Source organism: Rhinopithecus bieti, unplaced genomic scaffold (assembly GCF_001698545.2).
Source record: "Rhinopithecus bieti isolate Rb0 unplaced genomic scaffold, ASM169854v2 scaffold_31531, whole genome shotgun sequence".
In the NCBI taxonomy this organism is placed as follows: Eukaryota; Metazoa; Chordata; class Mammalia; order Primates; family Cercopithecidae; genus Rhinopithecus; species Rhinopithecus bieti.
This window is the reverse complement of record NW_016814088.1, coordinates 105245-127135: the sequence shown is the minus strand read 5'-3', so window position 1 is coordinate 127135 and position 21891 is coordinate 105245. Positions and strand designations below refer to the sequence as shown.

The 21891-nt window shown below is 42.5% G+C and overlaps 1 protein-coding gene across 3 annotated transcripts in view; it reads right to left on the bottom strand.

The window, feature by feature from the left end:
- The window catches only part of LARS2 (leucyl-tRNA synthetase 2, mitochondrial), a 163964-nt gene that overhangs the window by 39489 nt on the left and 102584 nt on the right, over positions 1-21891 (bottom strand). For all 3 annotated transcript variants that reach the window (XM_017849609.1, XM_017849611.1, XM_017849610.1), the window contains 3 exons: positions 19075-19358; positions 14915-15013; positions 10698-10835 (listed from right to left, as the gene is read on the bottom strand). In XM_017849609.1, coding sequence (XP_017705098.1) covers positions 10698-10835; positions 14915-15013; positions 19075-19358 — 521 coding nt within the window. The remainder of the gene's footprint in view (positions 1-10697; positions 10836-14914; positions 15014-19074; positions 19359-21891) is intronic.

The following is a 21891-nucleotide window of genomic DNA, read 5'->3' as shown; positions in this document are numbered from 1 at the left end:
GAACTGGCAGGCAGGCCCTCAGCAGTACACCCACACCAAGGCCTGCTAGTTACATGAATACATCCTAACATCTGAAAGCTCCCAACAATGCAACTTGATAGTTGAAGCTCTTCTGGACTGTCTGTCTTCTCTGAGGGTTGCAGTGCAGCAGGGGCCATCTCAGATGGATCATCTAGAGCAGGGATGGCAAAACCTAGCCAACTAACCCCAGTGCCCTCGCCTACAACCACCCAGTCGGCGTTCATCGACAGCAGCACTGCTGGTGCTCAGAATGAGTCTCAGAATTCTTCTTTGTACCATATAATCAGAAAGCAGAGTTATTATGTGAAATGTATTGCTTATTTCTTCGGTATTTCTTGAGTGCCTGCTATGTGCCTGGCACTGAGCTAGGCACTGGGGATATAATCTGGGCAAAGCAATCTCTGCCCCTGGAGAGCCAGCCTGTTGACGATCACTGAACCAAACCAATGCCTGACAACTCTCAGCTGTGAGGGAGGAAAAGCGTGTAGTCATATTTGAAGAGCTCCTCCTCCCAATCAAGTCCAAATTCTTCCACGTAGCCATCCAGGACTTCTCCCCATCCCCTGCCACTCTCTCTGCTCTTTCAAATGTTGCCCACACGTGCTTCCATGTCTTTACTCACGCCATTTCCCAAACTGTTATCAAAACTCTAGTCCTCCTTCCTGGCTCAACTCAAATGCCATCTCCACTAAGAAGGTATCTCCTGGTCAGAATTAGAATTAGTTCCTTTTTCCTTCCTGATGCATCCTGTGTAGGGCCTGTATTGTATCTAGCAGCTATTACATTTTATTGTGTATTTAGATAAGCTGCTTACCCTTCTCCTGTGAGGAGGAGGATTTTTTTTTTTTTTTTTTTTGAGACATGGTCTTGTTCTGTCACCTAGGCTGGGGTGCACTGCAGCCTCAGTCTCCTGGGCTCAAGTGATATTCCCACCTCAGCCCCCACAAGCAGCTGGGACCACAGGTGCGCACTACCATACCCAGCTAATTTTTTGTATTTTTGGTAGACATGAGGTCTCACTATGTTGCCCAGGCTGGTCTTGAACTCCTGAGCTCATGCAATCCTCCTACCTTGGCCTCCCAAAATGCTGGGATTACAGGCATGAGCCACTGCTCCTGGCCTTGAAATCCTTGAAGGCCACTCTCAGTCTCCAGTTCCTAATAGATGCTCAGTAATGTTAATTGCTTTGGACTCAACTAGGCTTGTTTCAGTGAATGAATAAACCTACCAGCAGGAGGGGTGGGGGATAATGTGGGTGGGACAAAGTGGAGGCAAGAGAGGAGGGAAGAAAGAATGAGTGAAGAGGGGCACTGGATGCTATACTTTCCAGCTAGCGCCACCACCTTTTTGCAGGGAGGGGTGCATTGAAAGATCCCAAGCAGCCGAAGCAAGAGAATGAGAGCAGGAGAATGCCCTGATGAGTGCTCACATGGAATTTCCCAGTGGGGAAAGGGGCACTTCCCAGCTCCCAGAAGCCTGCTTGTTCCCAAGTGTTTTCCCTCCACTCTTCCAGGGAGCTAGGGAATGGGCCACAGGGCTTTGGGAATCTGGTCTTCACTCTCCTGGCTGAAGCTGGCCATGTCTACTCTCATGCGTAGTTTAGCTCTGAATGAGTCACACTTGTTTATTCATTCAACATGTATTTACATGACAATTGGGTACACAGCACACTAGGCAATTAATTGGAGAGCTTACAATAAGAGCAGGCAGCCCAAGACATGCTCATAAATAACCATCAACACTACAAGAAAGACATACCAAATGTGATATGGAGGTGCAAAGTGCACAGGAATGAAGGACAAAGGATGTCAAGGGCCCTATTGGACTTGGAACCCAAGCCTGCTGAAGCACAGATCACATCACATTGCCAAGTTCATTATTCAGATTCACAATTGGGGTAATGTGTTTCCCTTTTGTTCACTCATTCATTCACTCAGCAGATGGTACTTGGGAACAGACTTGTGTATGCAGCTGAGTTATTCATTCATCATAGTGACTGTGCACAGCAGGGGCCTTTATACGTGAGTGGAAAATCTGCAACTCTAAACTACTAACAAACCCTTTGGACTCAGGACCATCAAATGTGGGAGTATTAGGCAGGGCCTCTGCCTTGAAGAAGGCCCTGGATTTATCTGAGTCAGCTTTCTTCCTACTCCTTCAGTACATCCCTGGAGGTAGATCATGCTTGCTTGCACTGAAGCACAGCTATGTGTAAGCACAATGATGAAAACTGGGGGGAGATCTTCACAATTTATTCATTAGTTTAGACTGCACTAATTCAGAAATTGCAACAACTAATAGCTGCTGGGCATTGAAGGCCACATTTGTCCCACTTGGAAGAAGGAAAGATGGGAGGGAGGGAGGGAAGAGAAGGGACAGAGGGAAGGTAGGGAGGGAGAAGAGGGAGGGAGGGAGGTAAGGAGTTGCTAATTATTAGGATAAACAAGGAAATTCAGAACATTGGCCATTTTAAGTGCTCTTAAAAAATCACTACATACAAAGAATGTGCTAATTACAATATGAACAAAGAATATCAGGGCATATCAGAGCCCCACCTACTTGCTGCAGATGACATTTATCTACTCACGAAGCCCTAGATAGCCTGCTGCGCACTCCCCTGACCTGGTGGGAGAGTGGCCTGCCAGGCTGCAGATCTTTGAAGGCCATGGATCTCTGAAAATGGTCTCCAAATTGGACTTTTCATTAAATCAGACTAACTTTACCTTCCTCTTCTTCCGTGTTCTGTGCCAAGGGCTATCATGGCACATAATTAGCTTAGTTTCCAAGTATTAGCCATGGCTCATTCTTAAAATATCACCATTCCCATATCCTAGCAGCCAGTCAGTGGCACAGAAGGAGGGCTTACTAATACAGCAGGACCCAAGTAAAGCTTTTCTTCCCTTCCTGTTCCTTTTCCTAGTAACCCCGTTTCTGGCATGATCAGAGAAACAGAGAAGAAGGCCCTGTGGATGGGGGCTTGCTGTGCTCTCCAGGGTCAGCAGGCAGCCTGCCCTCCGCATGGGAGCTACCTGAGCAGCTGCTTGCTTTCTGTTGATTCCAAACTGAAGGGAGAAATTCAGTTTGGGGAATTTAGTGTCTAAGTTGCATTACAGAGCTACAACAAAAAGTGACAAGATTCCATGTTTACAGCAGTCTCCCACAAAGGGAGAGAAAAGGCTTCCCGATCTCATTCAGTGAAGATGGGCCACGACATGTTCCCACGCTCTAATGTGCCCCCTCTCTTTCAACCTGATGCTAACCACCAGGGGGAGGGAAGCTGAAAGCTGATCCTACCCCACAACTCCAAGCACAGCAGGAAGCTCAGCGCATTTTCCTTCTTCAGAATATATATCATATTGTAAATGATAAAGTTACATAATCATTATAAAAAATCTGGAAAAAATCAGAAGTACATTGGGCTCACCACCCAGAGATAGCTAGTGTTAACATGTTGGCATGAGTTTTTCTAGTCTTTTCTCTTGCTTTGAGTATGTGTATATAGGTGCATGTATATATAAAGACAAAGATAACCAAGCTGTATCTTGCTTTTTCTATTTCTCATTACTTCAGATGAATTTCTTCATGTTATTAAACATTCTTTGTAATTTAATTGAAAGTGTTGTGTAGGTGTGCTCCATGTAGATGGATTATACTTTATTTACCCTGTCTCAGCATTTTGGGGCATTCAGATTGTATCCAAATTTTTAGCTAATTGAAATAACACTTACATGAACATCTTGGTGCATAAGTTTGCATTTCTGATTATTTCCTTAGGATAGATTTTTAGCAGTGCAATTAGTGCATCCAAAAATGAATATTTCTAAGGCTCTCACTATGTATTGCCAAACTGCTTTTCAGAAAGATTGTTCCAAGCTACTTCCTGCAATATATGAGAGTGCTGCTCTTATGCTAGCTTCCTTACTACATGGAAGATGGCATCTCACTGCTGAATAATTTATATTTGCCAGTGAGGGAAATTTTTTTTTTTTAAATCATAGAAATGGGGTCTTGCTGTGTTTGTTGCCCAGGCTGGTCTCGAACTCCTGCACTCAAATGATCTTCCTGTCTTGGCATCCCAAAGTGTTGGGATTACAGGTGTGAGCCATCATGCTGGGCCAGAAACATTTTATAGTGTAAGATGTTTATTGGTTATTTTATAGTGTGATAAAATGTTTATTAATCATTTGGATATCTTCTTTTTTGGGCTTCCTGCTTACATTAATTCCTGGTTAATCATTAACTTGGTATTTCAGACCACACAACTAAGGCACCTGCTGTCCTGTGTGGTGGCACACTCAACTTGGAGGCCAGCCTCGTATGTATGATAAGGAGACTTTAAGTTCGAACTGCAAGCCTAAACATGCAGGTGATGAAAAAAAAAAGTCCACAACTCTTAGAAAACAGGAAAGATAATTAGATATACATAAACCTTTGCTGTCTGTATTTGAAGAAATTAGAATCAGAGTGAAAAGGGTGCTCAGAGATAACTGAGTTCCTAACATATGAGACCACTGAGACCCAAAGGAGTTCAGCTTCTTGTCCACATAGCTAATCAGGGGCATCACTGAACACAGACAGAGGTCTTTGGATTCCTGTTCCAGAGCTGCTACTTGAGACAAGGGCTGAGGGTCTCAGAAATGTTAAACTAAAATGGAATAGCTGTACTATCATCTCAAATAGCCTCCTGAAATGACAATGTTAATCAAAAGGAATACAGAAATAGGCTAGGAAATTCCAATTTATGCAGATTTCAGAAATACATATGTGGTTGACAGGTCTTAATTTTTCCTCCCAGCCCAGCTTGATAAAGTTGTTGGGAGGCTCTCAAAAATTCTGATTCCAAATTACTCATCACAGAAAGTGGGTGACTTTCATTTCATGTGTGGTTGACTGGTTTACCAAAACACCTTTAAGAAAGAGGTAATGCACCGGGAGAGTTTTCAGAGGCTGTTGCTGCCCTGATGTGCTCTAGCAAGAGTAATGCTGACAGCAACACTGAGAAACAGTTAAGATGACTTTCTGTACCTTCCGCAAAGGTCAGCCTTTTCAGTACTTAAAATAAGTCTCTTTTGGAGGAGGAAAGCATGGAACGGAATCTTGAACAGAATTTAAAACAGATTCAAAAAAACAAAACTCCATAGGTCTATTTCAATTTACACCATTTAGTTGGTTCCTTATTGTTGATGGTAAAGCAAAATCCAGGTGTTACCTGGAGGCTCTGCAAATCGGCAATGCATTTGAGTAAAAACAAAGTCATACTTGAAACTGCATTTTAAAATTATATCACAATGCTGCAAACCTTTTTTCCTGCTTGAATATAATCTTAAACCACTGTAAAGAAATCACAAAAATAGCCAGACCCTGTCCTACACATTAGGATATTTGGCCACTGAATAATTTACTGATTGAGTACTTCTATAAAAAATCATTCAGAAACTGGCAGAAATATGCTCTACTGTTAAGGGGCTAGAAATCACTTACATATGGTCTTTGTTTCCAGACCTACATAAGAAGGAGTTATTCCCCCCAACTTTTTTTTTTTGGAGACAATGTCTTATTTGTTGTTTGGGCTGGAATGCAGTGGCAATCATGGCTCACTGCAGCCTCGAACTCCTGGACTCAGGTAATTCTGCTGCCTCAGATTCCCAAGTAGCTGGGACTAAAAGTGTGCACCACCACACCTGGCTCATTTTTTTTTTTTTTTTTTTTTTTTACAGATGGAGTCTTACTATGTTGCCTATGCTGGTCTCAAACTCCTGGCTGAAAGTGATCCTTCCGCCTTGGTCTTCCAAAGTGCTGGGATTACAAGCGTGAACCACCACGCCTGGCCTGAGATGTTTCTCAAGTTGTATTTGGTCTTTAAACTTAAGTTCTAATCAATGCTCCCTAGCCCATGGAGGACATTTCCTTTGTGTTTTGTTTTGTTTTAGAAACAGGGTATTGCTATGTTGCCCGGGCTGGAATTAAGCTTCTGGGCTCAAGTGATCCTCCCATCTCAGCCTCAATCTCAGCTTCTGGAGTAGCTAAGAACATAGGTGTGCACAACTGCACACACCGGAGAACATTTCCTTTGAAGAACATAAACTTTTATCTGTTTCAAGGGATTAAACTTAATTTCTTTTCTTTTCTTTTTTTTTTTTTAATTTTTAGACAGAGTCTTGCTCTGTTGCCCAAATTGGAGTGCAGTGGCATGATCTTGGCTCACTGCAGCCTCTGCCTCCCAGGTTCAAGCAATTCTTGTGCCTCAGCCTCCCTAGTAGCTGGGGCCACAGGCACATGCCACCATGCTCAGATAAATTTTGTGTTTTTAGTAGAAATGGGGTTTCACCATATTGGCCAGGCTGGTCTCTAACTCCTGACCTCAAGCGATCCATCCACCTTGGCCTCCCAAAGTGCTGGGATTACAGGTGTAAGCCACCACACCCAACCTAAACTCAAGAAGAAAGAAGGAAGGAAGGAAGGAAGGAAGGAAGGAAGGAAGGAAGGGAGGGAGGGAGGGAGGGAGGGAGGGAGGAAGGGAAAGAAGAAAGATTTCACTAAAAATGTGTAATATCCATGAGACCATGACAGTAATAGGACACAATTCCCATTGTCAATGACAATCTTTATCTAGTTAGGTAAATTAGTTTCCAGACATAAGAAATGCAAGGCAGAATTGGTAAATTCTAGAACCTAAAGTACAAACATTTTAACAAATTTATTTACATGAGGAGTAATGCTGTTAATGTTTTTAGTGTCCTTCTGATGCAGACCAGTTTATTTTTATACATGAAGGTCTCTGGAACTGATGAGAATAAATTTATTTTAAGCATTTAATTTAGACCCTAAATTAGTTTTCTATACAGTAGACTTCTTTTAATCCATGCATGCATGTGCAGAGTCAGCCATCTGGTCCGAGGGTTAGGTGAAGGGAAGGAGCTTTCAAAGTGCTTCATTTTAATGAAAATGGGTTTCTGTCTGCATTACAGAAGTTTTAAAAGTAATATTTTTCTATCTATCAAAATTTTACAGACACATATTTTTTGACCCAGAATTCCCCAGTGTGAGGACTTGAGCCTACAGAGATGCTCCCAATTATTTGCTAAGCATATCAATAAAGAGGGTCACTGGACTTTAAAAAAAAAATAGTAATTGGAAGAATAGGTGACCGCTTACATAAATTATGGTATGTCCAAATGAGGGAATACTATGCCTACATTAAAAAGAATGTGATATTTGTTTGTGCTGATACGGAAAGACCACCAAGCTATATTATTAACTCAAAGAAGCAAAGGATATGTATGTAATATAAGCAACATTTAAAATGAGTAGATCAATAAAAACACATGTGGGGATAGGCAAAATATTTTCCTGGAAGAAATAAAAAGAAACCTAAAAGTTGAGGAAAGGGCTAAAGAGTGGCGTGCAGGGCGGGAGACAACAATGTTCACTTTCTGTGTAGTTACAAAATAGTTTAGACATGTATTACTTTTTTTTAAATTGTCAACATGGGTTATCTGGATAGGGAAATAATCAGATATTTCCCCTTTCTTCTCTGTAATTAAAAAATGTTCTAAAGGATGTTGTAGTAAACAAACAGAAAAACAACATAACAACAACTGAAAAAAAAAATCCAGCAATTATGCTTCTGGTAATACAGCAGACAAGAGAGCCTGAATTATTGTCCTGATGCAAAACAAGTGAAAAAGTTAGTTGGAATGTAAAATACATTGAGCTGGCAAAACAAAACCAAACCCAACTTAGGAAAACACAGTTCCTGAAGCCAGCGTCTACCCTGGGCATATCTATAGAACCCCTGTGATCATAAATATTTGTGCATGGCGTGGTACACAAAAGATGGGACACAAAACCTAAAGCCTAAGCAACTTTGGGAGTCTAGAAGATCTCAAGACAGGAATCATCAATGAACTAGAAATCATCAATGAACTACAAATAAACCTGTGGTTAGAAGAGACAAACAAGGAAACACGCCTATCTTGACCACAGTAATGTGTAGGAGGAAAGAAAAGTATTTCTCCTGAGAATCTGTAGACAGAAGTTGAACCTCATGTGGGTTTGGGGCTGTATGCATATTACCTATATGGTTCTAAAAACCTCAAGCAGAAAGTTCAATTTAAAGTGGTCTTGGATTGGTAGCATCTCCAGGCAACAGGGAGAAGCTAACACAAAATCACCTCTAGCAGCGAGGTTCCAAAGAGTTCCTATTAAAAAAAAAAAAAGTTCGAGAAATATAAGGTCAGTTAAAACACCCCTTGCACTCCATCCCCCAAAGAACTAGGCATCATGAGTGAGAAGAGCAGAAACAACAAATGACTAAACAGACCCATAATGACATTAAAGAATTATCAGACAACATAATAGTATGTTTAATCTATTTTAGAAAATAAAGACTTAAAAGATAGCAAGAAAATAGTATAAAAATAAAGGAAAATTTAAAAACCTAGAACTTCTAGAAATGAAGAATAATTAAAATAAAAAACTCAAAGAATGGGTTAATCAGCAGATGGAGACAGAGAGACAATTAGAAACTGGAAGATAGCTATAAAGAAACTGGCCGGGCACAGTGGCTCATGCCTATAATCCCAGCACTTTGGGAGGCCGAGGCAGGTGGATCACTTGAGGTTAGGAGTTCGAGACCAGCCTGACCAACACTGTGAAACCCCATCTCTACTAAAAATACAAAAATGAGCTGGGCGTGCTTGTGGGCGCCTGTAGTCCCAGAATAAAGATCCTATCAATAGGCCCTGGAATATATGACAACTTGATTTATGATGGAGAGGGCACTACAGATCAATGGGGAAAAGGATGAACTATTCCATTAACGGTACTGACACACCAAAAGCAATAGCCATAAAGGAAAGATTATTAATTTTTACTACATTAAATTAAGAGTTTCTTTTCATCAAAAGATGCCATAAAAACAAGACAAGCCAAGAACTAGAAAAAACTACCTGCAATACATATAGCTGAAAAAGGATTAGTATCAAGAATATTTAAAGAACCCCTTACAAATCAATAAAAGAGAAACGATCTAGAAAAAATAAAAGCATAGGATACAAACAGGGATTTGATCACAGAGATTCATAAACCTATGAAACATGATAAACTTTATTAAGAAATCAACTAGTCAACAATAACTTAATTAAACATATAAAAATAACTAAAAGAGTATAACTGGATTTTGTAACACAAAGGATAAATGCTTCAAGGGATGGATACCCAATTTTCCATGATGTGATTACTATAAATTGCATGCCTGTACCAAAATATCTCATGTACCCCATAAGTATACACCTACTATGTACCTGCAAAAATTAAAAATTAAAAAATTAAAAAAAATTGATGTCTTGAAATTCAAATTTAACTCACAACGTGACCCATTATATACCCACTGGTTTGGTGAAATTTAAAAGCTGGATAGTACAAAATGTTGATGATGATGTAGAGAGATTGGAACCCTCATTTCTACTAGTGGAAGTATAGGCTTAGGTAATCACTATGGAAAATAGTTTGGTGTTTCTCAAGACAGTTGAACATGTGCATATCCTACAATCGAGCAATTCTATTCTTAGGTACGCATTTTAAAGAAATGGTGACGTGTATGTCAGGAACCATGTGCAAGAAGGTTCATAGCAGTTTTGTTCACAATTGCACAAAACAGTCTGACCACCATCAATGGTGGTATGATACATAAACTGAGTTCTATATTGGAAGTTTCATTCCAAATAATGGAATATCTTGCAGCAGTGAAACAGGAAGAAATATAACTTCATCCGTCAGCACCGCTGAATCTCAAAAAACTGTTGAGTGAGGAAAGCAAGACAGAATACCTGAAATATAATTCTACCTATGTAAAGTTCAAACACAGGAAAACCAGACAATACATAGTTTAAAAATACATGCAGAAATGATACATTTAGAAAGAAAAGCAAGCGAGGAATTAAAAATCCGGGATCGGTATTAGCTAGGGGCGAGGTGGTGGGCATAGAAGAGAGATACATAATAGGAGGGGGCACCTTGGGGATTCTAAGGTACCTATAACACTCTGTTAAACTGAGGAGTGGGGCATGTATGTTCATATATAAAAATTACATATTTAATGTATTGTACAATTCTTTAAATGCATTAAATATGTAATTTTATATATGATACGTTTCATGGGAAAAGTACACACACATTTTCTGGCCATTATGAGGAAAGGGTTACAATAGGCCAACAGGAAAAGAATTTACTGATGTTTTTACAATGTGATTCTCTATTTCAAATCCACTCTATACATTTTTCAGAGGGATGCATCAAGGTGGGATTCAGCCAAGCTTAGGAACAGAGCTGACACAGAAGGACTGGGTGATAAGCATGACCTCACACGAGATGCTATAAAACATTACGGGCCACTCCTCTCTGCCTCACGGGTACAATTCTTAATTACTTAACTCAGTTAAACAGAGAAGCACGGAAGGCTAGGTTCTATGCAAACTAGCAACATCACTTGCCAGAACTGATTAAGCAATATAAATGGACCTCAAATGGTTAAGGTTGACAACAACCTCTAAAGCATACTAGAAAACTAGTATTCTTCTACTACATGCATTTACCTTGCTTCAGAAGAACTCACACCTGCTTAAAGTTGCTATTCATGCAACTGAATTCTTTTGCAAAGCAGTATGAATGCTTACCTATGTTTAACCATTTTCTGATCATGGCAAAAATGACTAAAGAATCTTGCATAGAACAAGTGCATGACAGCATGTTCTTTCCCTCCAATGTACAAATCCACAGGCATCCAGTAATCGGCCACTGCTGTGTTAAAAGGGCTGTAAAAAAGAGATAGGGACATTTTAAAAAAACCTGCTTTGCCACAATTGTGTAAATTAAACAGACCTACTGTAACATGCATATGCCCTGAAATGAACTTTATCAGGGAATAACAATGATTTTCTTTTTAAAATATAAGAGAAGGCCGGGCCTGGTGGCTCACGCCTGTCATCCCAGCACTTTGGGAGGCCAAGGCAGGCGGATCAGCTGTCAGGAGTTTGAGACCAGCCTGCCCAACATGGCAAAACCCCGTCTCTACTAAAAATACAAAAATTAGCCAGGTGTGGTGGTGGCCACCTGTAATCCCAACTACTTAGGAGGCTGAGGCAAGAGAATAGCTTGAACCCGGGAGGCGGAGGTTGCAGTGAACCAAGATTGTGCCATTGCACTCCAGCCTGGACAGCAGAGCGAGACTCTGTCTCAAAAACAAAACAAACAAACAAACAAACAAACAATGTATATATATGAGAAAAGCTTATATATTAAAAAAGAAAAAAGTCAGATGTGTTGATTTATGAAATTTTAAAAATGGTTACAGAAGATATTACTGACATATTTCAACAAAAGCAATTTGCATATAAAATGAGGACAAGAGGAAAACATACTAGCAAAAAAAGGCAACTTGCTACAATGCGCCTTGAATATCTAGATTCACTTTAATTTTTATTATTATGATTACAAAATTGAGACTTCGGAGTTCCTACCAATAGAGGGCAATGTGGTATTTACAATGAAGATTAACATGTAGATACTAAATGCCTATTTTATTTATTAATTTATTTTCACATTTAAACATTTTTTTTCCTTTATTAAAGACAGTGTCTTGCTCGGTCACCCAGGCTGGATGCAGTGGCACAATTATAGTTCACTGCATCTTCCAACTCCTGGGCTCAAGTGATCCTCCAGCTTCGACCTCCCAAGTATCTAGGACTACAGACACACACCACTATGCCCAGCTAATTTTTTCTTTTCTTTTCTTTTTTCTTTTTTTTCTTTTTGAGATGGAGTCCTGCTGTTACCCAGGCTGGGGTGCAGGGGTGTGATCTCGGCTCACTGCAACCTCCGCCTCCAGGGTTCAAGCTATTCTTGTGCCTCAGTCTCCTGAGTAGCTAAGATTACAGGTGCCTGCCACCACACCCGGCTAATTTTTACATTTTTAGTAGAGATGGGGTTCTGCCATGTTGGCCAGGCTGGTCTCGAACTCCTGACCACAGGTGATCTGCCCACCTCGACCTCCCAAAGTGCTGGGACTGCAGGCGTGAGCCACTGCACCTGGCCATCTGTTAATTTTTTTAAAACATTTTTTGTGGAGACAAGGTCTTGCTATGTTCAGTCCAGGCTGGTCTCGAACTCCTGGTCTCAACTGATCTTCCTGCCTTGGCCTCCCAAAATTATGGGATTACAGGCGTAAGCTACTGTGCCCCAGCTGTAAATATTTATTTTAAAACAGAAAATTGATTTTGTTTTTTAAAGCAACCTGAAAATATAGTCAGCAAGAGCCTGTATATTGCTTAATGAATGCAATGCAGCATATTTAGGGTGAATTATCATAAAATAGCCCAATAACTCTCTCTCACTTAACAGTACTTAACAGATACTTTTTGGCCAACAGATACTAATAGAAACGCTTTCTCATACTCTCGGGTCCTAATGGACACTGTAGAGGAAAGGAAATGCCATTTCCATTTTCTGGCTGGGACCCTCAGAGGGAGGGGCAGCACTGGCTGGCGACAGACCTCTGTGCTGCCAAGGTAATGCTGTCCCTTGAGGTCAGCCAATCAAGCAAACCTTTGCCTTTGCAGGGCTTCGAATATTTGTGAATTGGTTCCCTGACACCTCAAGCCACCTTTTTCCCCAGGATGGACTTGGCTGGCTTCAGCTCTGAGGCTAGAAGAGTCCGGCCACCACCACATATTTGCATTTTAATATAGTTTGGTGTTCTCCAGTCACTGTACCAGAATTCTGATAAAATTTTTAAAAATCACTTTTTTGCTTTGTGAAAAATAGTTCCCTAAAGAAATTCAACTGCCAATCCAGGCGACAGAAAAGAAAGGGAAGTGAAGGATGGTATTTGGCCGGAAAACAAGTTTGGGATATATTAAGGAGTGAAATGTTGAAAGTAGCTACAGCTTGGATTTATGATCCACTCAGGAAACCACCCCAGGAAGAACTCGCACCCAGGCTGAAGCTAACCACAGTGTGCCATGAGGGAAATGAAGTGCTCACTGCTGTTCACAGGCTGTGACAGTCTCAGGATGTCTCTCCTGCCACAGTTCCTTGGAGTCTCTCTCATCTGTGTGAAGGCTTTCCTTTGAAGCACTCAGAGAAAGTAAAGAGCCTGACCCCACTTGCATTCTAAGCCAGTTATTGCTACATGAAATGCACCAATGGCCCCTTATAGAGGAAAGGCCCTGAAGGGGAGCCCCTCTGTGGGCCAGAGAAGGCCATGCTGGTGGTTCCCAGCCACAATCGTCACCTTGCACCCTTCCTGCCTTTGCAGGGTATCTTTCACTCAGTATCCCCCTCATTTCTTTTTTCTTTTCTTTTTTATTTTTTTTGAGAGGAAGTCTCACTCTGTCGCCCAGGCTGGAGTGCAGTGGCGCGATCTTGGCTCACTGCAACCTCTGCCTCCCTGGTTCAAGTGATTCTTCTGTCTCAGCCTTCTGAGTAGCTGGGATTACAGGCTCGCCACTATGCCCAGCTAATTTTTGTATTTTTGGTAGAGACAGGGTTTTGCCATGTCAGTCAGACTGGTCTCCAACTCCTGACCTCAGGCGATCCACCTCCTCGGCCTCCCAAAGTGCTGGGATTACAGGCGTGAGCCACCGTGTCGACAAGGATCCCCTTCATATCTGATACGAACTCAAATTACAGAATCACAACACTGCAGGTTGAAATTCTGGCAGGGTGAGGGCAGGAGTATCTGTCTCACTAGAAATATATTATTTTAGAACTACAAAGAATGAGGGGCATATTTTATATGTAGGGAACAGGGTTCCAGAATGTTTCTGCCATGGACAAGAGCCATCAGGCAAGGCCCTTTTAAGCACAATGCTGTTTTTTTTCCCGGGCTCTGGAAGAGTTTCTTTCAGCTCTCATTATCTCTCTTTACAAGGCTACCTACTGTTCTCTTTCCCTTAATTTCTTTTTTTTTGGGTGGGCAGGGGCGGGGCAAGGTTCAAAGAAACACACGAATACAGCTGAAAAATCAAATGGTACTGAAAGATTTATAATGAAAAACAGTGGTCTCCAGCCCCAATTCTTTCCTTGCCTCAGGCCTCTTAGCCACTTTTAATTCTTTTGGTTGTTTCTCCTGGCAATTATTGAAAAAAAAAACATGTTTATATTCTTTATTGATTTATCAATTTAGGAAATGATCTACTGACTCTGTGGTAAGAGGTGAGGCTTCTTAGCTCTCTCACCCTCCCCACCTGCTACCTTCTCTGTAGAGTTACATCATTCTTTTCAGTTAAATAAATAACATTACATCTTTACAATCATACAAATGCAGTTCACTGCAAGGAGAGTATTACAGTAGCATTTCCTTCCTTTTTCTGTTTTGTATTTGTGTTGTACTTGGGATTTACTTGGCTATGAATAATCTAACTTAATGATGTAGCATTCTCCCTTTAAGAGAGACTGTTCCGCGGTGCACAGTTGACTGACAGCTTCCAGTTGCTGCATCTGTGGACCCACCCTGGTGTGTTCCTGCCAGCCCATGTTGCTCTCCCAGGCTGCTCTCAGGAGAGTAGAGGGAGGGGCCGGAGCCGAGACATTTTAGCCTGACTGAAGACTCTAATGGACTAGCTTCCCACTGGCCAGGTCGAGGCTTTCTCAGAGTTGCGCTGTGAACTGAGCCTCCTCCATCTGATCCTCCTTCCTTTCCCTTCTCCTTTCACACCTGTCATAGGCCATCGTGGTCTAAGAGCACTCTCTGCCCACTCCTCCTCTTCTCCCCTTTAATCTGCACAGGCATTTCCCCCAAGAAATCTCTTGCATGTCTAATTCTATCTTGGTCTTTGCTTCTGGGAGGAGCTATACTGACACATGCTCAAGGACGTCAGCAAGGACGTTTTACCTGTGCGAATTGTGAGGGTCAGTGTATCTGAAGTAGTACCAAGCAGAATCAACAAAGGTATCCATTGTGTCTGTCTCTCTCTTGGCTGCTCCCTTGCACCTAAGAAAGAAATGAAATTCATCATTTGGTTTCTTTTTAAATTTTAATGCAGTTTTCCACTAGCTTTTGAGAGAGCTATAACAATAAGTATGAATTTAAAATGTCATAAGAATAAAGCCACAGGCTGGGCGCAGTGGCTCAAGCTTTTAATCCCAGCACTTTGGGAGTCTGAGGGGGGCGGATCACAAGGTCAAGAGATCGAGACCATACTGGCCAACATGGTGAAATCCCATCTCTACTAAAAATATGAAAAATTAGCTGGGTGTGGTGGCGTGTGCCTGTAGTCCCAGCTAGTCAGGAGGCTAAGGTAGGTGAATCTCTTGAACCCGGGAGGCGGAAGTTGCAGTGAGCCAAGATCGTGCCACTGCACTCCAGCCCGGCGACAGAGCAAGATTCCATCTCAAAAAAAAAAAAAGAATAAAGCCACATATGAAAAGACAATTCAGGGTAGAAAGCCTCACCACCCAAAAGGACAAGACAGGATTAGGTATCTCTTTTGTGCATTAACTTCTGTTCCAGGCATGTCAAGATTGCCTTCACCAATGTCTTTATGATGCTTGCGAAGCCAATCAATGCATGAAGAGAAATGAGAACCAAACATAGGGAGATGTGTGGAAAATCAACTTGGATTTTTCTTCCACTTCTGTTCTGGGGTGACAGGTGCAGAAATCTACCAGGATGACCCGAGGAAGACAAAGGCAATGATTGCTGGAGTCAGCTCATGCCAGCCTGTGAGAATCAATTGTCAGCATCTCTTTATACCACTGTGACAAAAGATGGCAAGTTGGTAGCTTGAAACTGGCCCTGATGGGAGTATGTACATCACAAAAATTGGCAAATAATAGAAATCAGGACCCCCCTCCAGAGCTAATTACATTATCTACCTCCAGACCACTGCCTAAAGATAGGTTCCTTATGGAAGAGTGAAGAAAGCCCTGGTGCTCAAGACAGAGAATAAAGTGAGATCCTTGATATGTGAAGGGTTGAAAAGAAAAAGGAATCCCTGTCCTAGGGACAGACATTCCAGAAGGACCAAGGTCTCACAAGGGGCCAAAGGGTATACCCATTCTTTTTTTTTTTTTTTTTTTTTTTTTTGAGATGGGAGTCTGGCTCTGTCACCTGGGCTAGAGTACAGTGGCTCAATCTCAGCTCACTGCAACCTCTGCCTCCTGGGCTCAAGCAATTCTCCTGCCTCAGCCTTCCGAGTAACTGGGATTACAGGTGCATGCCACCATGCCCGGCTAATGTTTGTATTTTTAGTAGAGACGGGGTTTCACCATGTTGGCCAGGCTGGTCTCAAACTCCTGACCTCAAGTGATCCGCCTGCCTCGGCCTCCCAAAGTGCAGGCATTACAGGCATGAGCCACCGTGCCCAGCTGCTACACTCATTCTTAAGAACATTCCTAGAGTTGTGGGCTTGTGGGACTGAAAGAACCAGGTGCCAAAAGCCACACTACCTAGGAACTCAAAAGAAGGTGCCCTTAGTCAAGCCTAGCACAGGACAGGGATTAGCTGCCTTGGAGACTCCTCAAGGCCTGGATCAGCAGAGAATCAGCACCTTCTGTCTGATGGGTAGGACCAGCTATCAACAGGGCCTTCTGTGGCAGCAGGAAGCCATAGCAGGCTCTCCCTTCTAAGGCATGGATATGAGGCTCATCGCCCCTCCAAATATCACGCTTTGGGCAGTGTAAGTCTTTGGGGGTTATTGCAGAATTTGGGGAGAAGGGATGAGGAGTCCCAAGAGGAACTGATACATCTTCTGCAAATTTAGCATGTATGGGCTTGAGCGCATATTTTTAATTTAAGAATAAAAGAAGGGTTGCATTTCTATCTTCCATTTGTGAAGTAGTTCATACCAGCTTTACAAATATTACCCAAGGAAATGGCCAGTCCCCACATATTCCCCAGCTCCCTCATCAGCTGGTTAAAGGCAGTGGCTGAGCAGAGAGCATGGGCGCCCTAGATCTGGCAGGGCTTTGGGACCCCCTGCATTTTAATCAGGGGACCTCCCAGTGAGAACAGTGGTGGTCTCTAAGAGTAGAAGCTTTTCGGAAAGAGTCCTCAGGGAATCCAGCTTCCTATCACCCAGGGCTGCTCTAAGAAGCTGATCTCAACAGTGCATCTCTAAATTAAAGCCAGGTCTTTTTATTTGGAGAGCAATCAACCAGAACACAGACACTATTTTGGGAAACAATTAGAAAATAAAGATTACTTTTTCTTCCTCACCTTGTGCAAGCGAGGTCCAAGTGAGGGAGAAAATGCAGAGCTCAATTTATAAAAGGAATAACATCTGGCTAACATTTGCCGTGCTGATTTCCTTTTTAATGGTCTTGTTGGACTTGAAGGCAACTAACATGTTTTATTGCTGATATTAAAAAGTAGGAAGAAGCTACGTGGCAAGTAGGAGGGATAGAAGTGATAGATAATGGTGGTAATGTTATCAGGATTAGCTCCAATAGTAATGATAATAATACTGGGTAGTAGGAACTGAGCCAAGTACTTCAAAAGTACTTGAAATTATCTCATTTAATCTCATAATCCTCAGGGCTACTGGGGATTGTCTCATTTAATCCCCAGTAGCCCTGAGGATTATGAGACCAATACTACTCATATCCCCATTTTTCAGATGAGTAACTAGGATTCAGAGAGGTTAAGAAACTTTTCCAAGGCCTTGTAGTTCAAGGGTAAGAAATCCACATCTGGTGGGCTCTGGTGCTTGTAGTCTGTACCACTGAGCTGCCTCGCTCTGCCACACTGGCTCAGTGGCTCTCAGCCTTGGATGCTCATTAAGATTATCCAGGGAGCCTTGCCCAACACCAAGGCCTAGGTTCTGCCCTCCAGTAATTCTGCAGCCAAGGCAGGAAACCTTATCCTCATCAATAAGGCCACAACTGCTGTGCTGTATGTAGGCCACCAACATCTCTGGTAGGGAAGCCCTTTTCCTCCTGGAGCCAGCATTTCTACCCTAAAATGGTCTGGGCCTTCCTACATACCTCCCTCCAAGTTCCATCTTGAATTTCAAAACTGCCTCAGTGAGGACCTGGGAGGATGGCTCACAAGTACCTGGCTAGATGGCTGTAAAGTTTCCATTTATTGAAGACCTAGAAGGTATCACTGTGCAGGATGACATGTGTTAATTCTAGTCTTCTGAAAAGCCCTTCGATGGGGTTATTTTTGTTTCTGATGAGGGATTTCAAGCTCAGAGAAGGTAAATGACTTTCCCAAGGCTAGACAGTTAGGAGGCAGAGCCAGGACTTGAATCCATCACTGATCTGACTCCCAGCTCAGGACTTCCAATTACATTATGTGGTTTCCTAATTGCCAACCTAATACCTCAGCTCTATACTGGCAGAATACAAAATTATTTTAAAATATCCTCATCATGATCTATAAGGCAGAGAAAAATGGCTTCTCCGCAGAAGAAGGAAAATACTGGAACTTGGTATCTGCTATTTGTTTAATTAGCTGATATGGACAGCATCATTAAAAACCACATTTGAGACATGCCAGTGAATAGATAGAAAACCATAATCCCGCTTCCAAAATGAGGAGAAAGGAACCATGGTGCTTCAGCATATTAAAGAATGGAGCCCCCAAGCACACTTGCTCTCTTAGCTACTACTCTGCTACTCGTGATAAAATCTCCACTGTTGTTACAGTCACTATATTGGAAAACTGCAAGGTGAAGAAGAGAACATTTTTCTCTCCTCTCCATGTGGCTCTTTGGAATATCAAAATGGAGGAAAGTGTTTTTTTTACAAAGCTGTAAGGAAAATTTAGAGTTTTTCCATCAGTTGGATCAGATGTTTCTGGCATAGATCTGAACTGACACTGCTGCTTCCAATAGCTCAGAGAATGGAGGATGCCCATTGCAGAGGCAGGGTCACAGATTCCAGACCCTTCTCTTAAAGGGCCTCAAAGACCCACAGTGTTCTTTCCAGCCTCGTGGAAGTCAGGGAAAAAGGGAGCAGAGTTAGCACCAGGAGGGAGGAGGGTGTCTGAAGCCCTAGCAGGTATGGGGCCATAGGCACAGTCACTGCTGCAGGGATGTGGCTTCTTACCTCGGGCAGGAGCAGTTCACCCACTCTGAAGCCATGGCCAGTGGAGAGCCTCCCTTGCCAGTGAAAGACGCGATGTTGGGCAAGGTCACGGGCAAGTCCTCCAGGGGCACAGGTGTGGGGCCACAGGCTGGGCAGTGGACAATGGGGATTGGTGTGCCCCAGTACCGTTGCCGCGAAATCAGCCAGTCTTTCAGTTTATCACTTGTCACGTCTCCACCCACTCTCTTCCCCCGGGCTTTCTGAGTCAGGGCTAGAAAAGCATCCTGCCGGGTCATACCTGTGAACTAACAGGGAGAGAAAAGAGAGCTCACTCCTCTCTGCATAGCACGAGTCACCACCCCGATGCTGCCACCAGTCCTGCCATGTTTATGTGTGGCTCTCCCAAGGGACCAGTTCTGTGCAGAGCTGTATTCATGACTTTCACGAGCCCCAGGTGCTTCTGCCTTTGTAGGCTCCTTGCTCCTTCAGATAATATTAAGAACTATATTTTACAACTGCATCAATATAAAGAGAAATGTAACTTTTGACCCTAAAAGTTCATTTTTTTCTTCTGATTTTAAAAGAAATTAAAACTTTTGCAGAGGCCTCTAAAAGTATTGTGGGCCCGAGGCACTGTGTCTACTGTGTCTAATGTGTCTCGGTTGGCCCTGGTTCTGTGGCTTTCCTTATCACCAGAGCCCTGTGACACTTACAGAGATCATCAAATATCAGCTTTTAGCTGCCAGTAAAGAACTGCATGATAAGGATTTTTAATGACTACTCCCCTGTTGGGGGGAAAATATTCAGAAAATAAAAATTCAATATTATCCTAAAGCAGAAGGAATTCAGGCAAGCAGAGGAACATTCTGAGGCTTCAGCTTGAAGAACCAGACCACTCTTTTTATATTTAAATGCTCCCATTTTATAGACAGCAGGACAGACCACTAATAGTACAAAAGAGAAATTATCTTTTCACTTGGTGCTTTTCAGAGAGCCAAACTAATTATATGAATTGAGCCAGTGTGGCTTGGTAACAACCTGGATTGTGGGCACCCTCAAATTTGTTCAGTGAAGACCCACTGGGCATCTGTATGTGCTGGGCTTGTGCTAGCCACTGGGGGCACAAAGATAAATATGATCTTCCCATGTCCTCAAGGAGCTTACAGTCAAGAGGCACAAAGAATAAGAAAATACAGCTATGTTGATCAAAAGTAGCCCTTTTCATGAACGGTCTGAAGTGTCTTTCTGCACTCCCACTATCACAGTCACGATGCAAATCATAAAAAGCTCTCCTGAAAGTCAGTCTTCTCCTAACATCACTGTCTTTCCATTCCAGAAGCTCATAGACGAAAGCGGCCTTTCCCTAGCCATTCTCCTTCTACTTATTGAAATAATTCTTTTACTCTAGATATTCAGCCTAGAGTCAGGAGAGGCTTCAATAGACCATCTGAAGCTGTGTGAAAGAAGCCAGGAAGCATAACTGATGCTCAGAGAACTGTACTAAAGACTGGATGTTTCACTGGGAACTTCAGAAGCCTAATTTTGGCCACGAGTGTCCCCTTTCTTGAGAGGGTTAACTGGGGCTCCTTACAGACACTGTGACTTCGCTCTGCTCCACCCACCAGGGAACCTGCTCAAACAACGTCTAAAAAAAGGCTTAAGGGTCCATATCTTAGAGCATGACTTATGTCTGGGGATGCAATTTATGAAGTAAAGTCACAAACATGGGGTTAGAAACCATGCACTCCCTACAAAGGAGAAAACCTGCCCATATTCCCTTATTTTATAGATACAAATATAGCCAGATAGTCGCAAACCGGAAAAACTTGGAACTTCAGGTCTCACTGAATCAAGATCAGCCAAGGTGGGACCTGTAGGCACCTCCCAGGTGATTCAGAGCCATGGCCAGGGGTGGCATCGCTATGTTAAGGCAATAGTTCCCAGGCTCTGCCGCACATCAGAATCAACTAGGGAGCTCTGAACACTGTTGATGTCTGATCCATGCCCTCCTCACCACCAGTAACCATCAGAGTATCTGGAGTGAGACCCAGGCATCAGTATTATTTTAAAACTTTCAGGTATTTCCAGTGTGCAGTTAAGTTTAAGAGTGCTCTAAGCCAGTATTCTCAAACTTTTAATGTGCATACAAATCATATAAGGATCTTATTAGACTAGCATGGGATCTAAGATCCCACATTTCTAACAAGTGATGCCAGTGCTGCTGGTCCAGGGACCAGACATTGAGTGGCAAGGTTCTAAGCCCTTGATTCTCAAAATGTGTTCCCTGGACCAGCAGCATTAGCAGCAGTATCTGGAAACTTGTTAGAAGTACAAATTTTGGGGTCTCACCTGGGACTACTAAATCAGAATCCCTGGGGTGGGGGTGGGGGCCAGGCTGTGGTTTAACAAGGCCACCAGGGGATTCTGACGTGTGCTCATACTTGAGTGTCACTGCTCCCACTACCTCCTCCCATCCCTCACCCTACCTCTTCCATCCTACTTTCCAGGTTAGTTCAACATAGAGGCTGGGCTCAAATCCTGCCAGATATACCATCTTTAAGTGCTGCTGTTTCATGCTAGCAAGAGATAACCCTGACCAAATAAACATGACTCTGAACTTCCCTGTTCATTTCTATAAGTGAGTTACACTTTAGGCAGAAATAATGTCAGTAATCTGGAGAGAACAGATACCTCCTCTAGGAAGAAGAAACAATTTTAATCACCTCTCCCAAGGAACCAGAGATTCCTTAGAAAAGATAATTTTTCTCAAGCAGAGATCCCCAACATAAAATTAGTTACTTTGATCCATTCTGTTCGAGGACTGAAATTGATTTACAA